Genomic DNA, 4,567 nt, shown 5'->3' on the forward strand with positions numbered 1-4,567 from the left:
GACAGGGCAGCTCCAGTTCTGCAGCCCTTGGGGGAGCCCCCAGCTGCCCCATCCACAGCTGCCTCTGCTCCGTGGGACACGGCGGCCCCTGGGAGCCGCCAGCCCCAGCACTGCACCATTCCCAGGCTCAGCTATCTGCACTGGCCAGCCAGTCCAGCCCCTCAAACAGAATCCCATGTGGGGATCTGGCCTGGGAACCCCCCATGTCCCCATCTGACCCCGTGCAGAAGCTGCTGCTGCCTGCAGCCCCACTGTACAAGGCTCTGCATGGTCATCGTGGTGGCAGTGGCAATCACAGTGGGGACAGTCATTGTGCTGGTGGCAGCAGCGGTGATGGTGGCAGTGACATCGTGCCAGTCATGATGTACCAGGTGGAGGGCAGGGCACCAAAGCAGTTACACCAACCCTGACCCACCACTTGGGCACTCATGGCTGCAGCACGGGGCTGGCACTGCCATCCCCATCCCATGGCATGGCACTGACCCCCTTGGGACTTCTGCAGCCTTTGTGGGGCTAAAGCTGTCATCAGGGCCTGGGGACACAGGGACAGCTCACCCAGGGGTCTTACCCATGTGGGTAGGGCTGAGATGATCACACTGGTTCCAGCAGCACAGAGCAGCAGTGCAGGGCTGGGGCTCCAGAGCCATCTTGGGGACCCCACCTCACCCCACACGGGGGTGACAGGCAGGCACTGGCCCATCAGAAAAATAAGGCTTTATTTTCCAAGCGGCTGCACGTGCACAACCAGCACCCCCAGGGCCACTGTCCCCCCGGAGCGCCTCGACGCCGGCCGCACACCGGCCCCTTCCAGTCCAGCCCCGGGGCGCGGGGACCCCTCCCCGGGCCTGCCCCGCGTGGGCAGCCTCGGCCACGGGCGCGTCCTCCCGCCCCCCTGGCGGCTCCAGGGCCAGTGTCGGTGTGGGGCCAGCCTGGGCTCGGCCGCTGCCACCTCAGGTGAGCAGCTCCCTCCCTCCCCGCTGCGGTCTCTGGGCTGGCGTGCGCGGGCTCCGTCTGCCTCCGCCGCTGTGTCAGGTGGGCGCTGCCGGAGCCCGGCTCATCTCCGCGACACTCGCAGGGGCGTCACCCCTCGCACCTTCAGGCAGTTGCCCCCGAGGTCCCTCCGACTGCCCTGCGGAGAGAGGAGGAGGGAGAGCTGCAGGTACTGTGGGGTGTCTGGGTGTGGGCGCCCCGCTCCTGCCCGCTGCCCACCACACCGACCCCTCCATGGGGACCCACTGTGAGATGGCTCAGTCCTGGGGTGGCTCTGTGCTGCCTGGAGTGGACAGACAGACAGATGGGGCTACGCCTGACAAGTGGTGGAGTGTGTGGCTGAGGTGGGTGCTGTGGTGGAGCCCTTCAAGGTGGGTCCCCCTTGGCCTTGTCACCCTGCAGGACACAGCCCCCATGGCCGCTCAGCACCGCAGGGCTCAGACCTGTGGCAAGAGCCAGTAGCACCCCAGGACAGACACACAGCCCAAGACAGATCCACAGCCCTGACAGACAGAGTCCAAACTGGGATGGGGAGATTCAGCTCTACCTTGCAGTTTATGAAAACATCAGCCCAGTACTGCCCAGTATGATCCAGCACAGACCAGCATGGTCCAGATTTAGCCCAGAACATTCCAGTATAACTCAGCATGGATCAGCAGAGCCCAACAGAGCCCAGTTCCAACCCAGCCTATTTCCAGCCTTGCACAGCCAAGCATGGTCCAGTACAGCCCATTTCCAGGCCATTTCCAGCACAGCACAACCCATTTCCAGCCCTGCCCATTTCCAGGCCTGTACAGCCCCTTCCCAATCTCAGGGCTGGGATGCAGAGTCAGATCCCAACTCAGCTCCCCCATTGCCCTCCAGCAGGAGCTTCCCAGCCCCAGTGCCTCCACAGGGTCCCCTGGGGATCCAGCACTGTGCCAGACCCCTGGATCCCGCCCCAGGAAGCAGCTCAGGGGATCCCAGCTCTGCCAGGGACCAGGGCTGCAGGACCCCAGGAGGGCTGGAGAGGCCGCTGAGGGGGCAGCAGGAGCAGGGGAGCAATTAAAAATGGAGCAGCAAAATGTGAAAAAGCTCTGAGGGCTGGAGTGTGACCCATGGCTGTACTGCTTGGGGGCACACACGGGACAGGGGACAGCAGCAAGTACAGCAGCCCCTGCTCACAGCCCTGCCAAGGGATGTCCAAGAGGTTGGGCAGCTTCCAGCCCCTCACCCGGCACCCCAATCCTGCACAGATGTTCCTGGGTCAAGCACACCCTGGCACGGGCAGCAGCGTGGGCTCACCACAGCAAAGGTGTCCCTTGAGCCACGGGGTGCTGGGGGGAATCAGCTGGGTGAGCAGGACAGGGGTGCTTTGCCATGGCCCAGCTCAGCCATGTGGGAGCTGTGCCAGTGGTGCCAGCAGACCCTGCATGGGAACACTGGATGGGGAACTCTGGGTTCCCTCGGGGGTGTCTGCTGGGCTCTTCCCGTCCTCATCACATCAGGGAGCTGCTGGAGCAGCCCTGCTGCAGTGCTGGTGGGCTGGCAGGGCTGGGTATGGAGATGGGGATGGGGATGAGGATGGAGAAGAGGTCAGCCAGCGAACTCAAGCCCCCCTGGGACAACCAGTGCCGCCAGCTCCGGGGTGATTGTTTAACCCCTGAGACCTCCCAGCCCGGATGGACGTGGGGGAGCAGCCCAGCCCTCTGACGTGAGCAGGAGCTGTAGGCGTGTGGCTACAAGCAGGATTTGGCCAGGAGCAGCCAAAACCTCCAGTGGGAGCTGGAGCCAGAAGCTGTGGTTCTCACTGAGCCATGCCAAGTCTCCTGCCCCGCTCAGGCCAGGCAGGGTCTGCTGCCCCCCATTCCCTGGGCACATGCTGAGCCTCTTGCCCCACTCAGCCCAGCAAGGGACCCTAACCCATCCCGGAGCCCCGCTCACCCCTTTCCGCTGGTTGCTGAGGCAGAAGGTGCAGATGCTGCGGGGCTGTTTGCTGTCCAGGTCGCCCTTGGCGCCATAGATGGCACTGAAACAGGGCTGCCCGTCCTCGCAGCCCTCGCCCAGCAGCAGCACGTTGGCCAGGTGGGAGATGTAGCTGGAGGCCAGGCGGAGCGTCTCGATCTTGGACAGCTTGCGATCCACGGGCTCGGTGGGGATGAGGGTCCGCAGGGCGGTGAAGGCCGTGTTGACGCTCTGGGTCCGGTCCCGCTCCCGCGCGTTCGCCGCCTGCCTCTGCTTCACCATCACCATGGGGCCCGGCTTCCGCGGCAGCTTGCGGCGAGCCTCGGCGCCCTCGCAGCAGCCGAACGACTGGTCCGACGTGTCGCTCTCGCTGCGGTTCTCCTCGTCCTCCGAGAGCATGCTGAGGTCGGGGTAGAGCACGCGGGCGGCCACGGGGCGCAGCATGGTGAAGGCCATGTTGGGGCGCCCGCCCGCACCCCCGGCCCCGCTGGGGGCACCCCCCGGGCTGCGGGGAGCCTTCCCCCGCCGGCACAGCTGCGACGGCGGCTCCGGGCGCCTTCCCGGAGCTGCTCCGCCGCGGCTGAGCAGGGCTGGGACGGCTGTCTGCAGGGGGAATCGGGATTTATACGGCCGGGGAGGGGCTGGCTCCGGAGCCCACCCCCAGCCGGCCCCCCGAGCTCCGGCCAGCGGCCAGCGGCCAGCGTCCTCACCCCAGCCCTGGCTCTGGCCACTGGCCTGGCCCCGCTCCGGCACGCTGGCCTGGCTGCGGGCACTTGACCCCGGGTCATGCCCGCGGTGTAACTGAGCCGCGGCAGTGCCCGGGGCACTGTCCGACAAGTGCTCCCTGTGCCGTGGCCTCTGGCACCTGCAGAGCAATGTCATACACAGGCAGCGTGTCCCCAGCCCCTGCCTGGCTGTCCCTTGCCAGCCCTGGGTCCCACACAGGGTGGCATGAGAAGAACCTGGGGCACAGGTGCTGGGATGGGGAAGGCATTCAGGACAGGGTGGCACTGGTGCAGTGCCAGGGTGTTTATCAGAGGAATGCCAGAGGGGGACATGCTGCTGCCCACACCCTGCCATGCCCCCTGGGACAGGGGCTGTGCCCAGGAGGATGCCCGGAGCAGTCAGGGAGCAGCAAGGGCAGGCAGCCCCGCAGAGATGCACTCCTTGCTCCTCTGTTCCGTGCCTGGGAGGTGACAGGGACACACGGAGAGGCAGGGGCAGCACTGCCGGCAGCGCTGCCAGGAGCATTTCCTCCCGCCCAGGAGGAAGGTGTGTGCCGGCAGTGGAAACACGGAGTCTTTTCCTGAGAGGGGAGCGATGAGCTGGCAGCAGCGGGAATCACCGGTGTCCTGGGAAGGGCTGGGGGTGCCCCCAGCCTCACTATCGCTCCTTGTCCTTCCTTGGCACTCAGTACCACAGACAATGGCCCTGCTCCTCCTCACCAGAAGGGTCTGTGCGGGTCCCACTCTGCCCTCAACCCCCCAGCCCTGAGCCCAGCCCTCCCAGGAGCAGGCAGGGGCACAGCCAGCTGAACCGAGCAGGCAGGAGGCTTCCTGCCCGCCTTCCTCCCCTTCCTCCTCCTCTGTGGTACTCCAGGCGCGATGAAGGTCAAGCGGCAAAAACACGTGGA

General features: G+C 66.0%; 1 protein-coding gene across 1 annotated transcript; it reads right to left on the bottom strand.

Moving 5' to 3' along the window:
• Positions 1–719: 719 nt before the first annotated feature.
• On the bottom strand, positions 720–3,507 carry TCF15 (transcription factor 15). The gene is made up of 2 exons (XM_058814871.1): positions 2,914–3,507; positions 720–1,129 (listed from the first exon to the last, which is right to left on the bottom strand). The coding sequence occupies exons 1-2, from the start codon at positions 3,388–3,390 to the stop codon at positions 1,055–1,057; spliced, it is 552 nt and encodes a 183-aa protein (XP_058670854.1). The 5' UTR covers positions 3,391–3,507; the 3' UTR covers positions 720–1,054.
• Between the last annotated feature and the right edge of the window lie 1,060 nt (positions 3,508–4,567).

Source organism: Ammospiza caudacuta, chromosome 15, assembly GCF_027887145.1.
Source record: "Ammospiza caudacuta isolate bAmmCau1 chromosome 15, bAmmCau1.pri, whole genome shotgun sequence".
NCBI classification, from domain to species: domain Eukaryota; kingdom Metazoa; phylum Chordata; class Aves; order Passeriformes; family Passerellidae; genus Ammospiza; species Ammospiza caudacuta.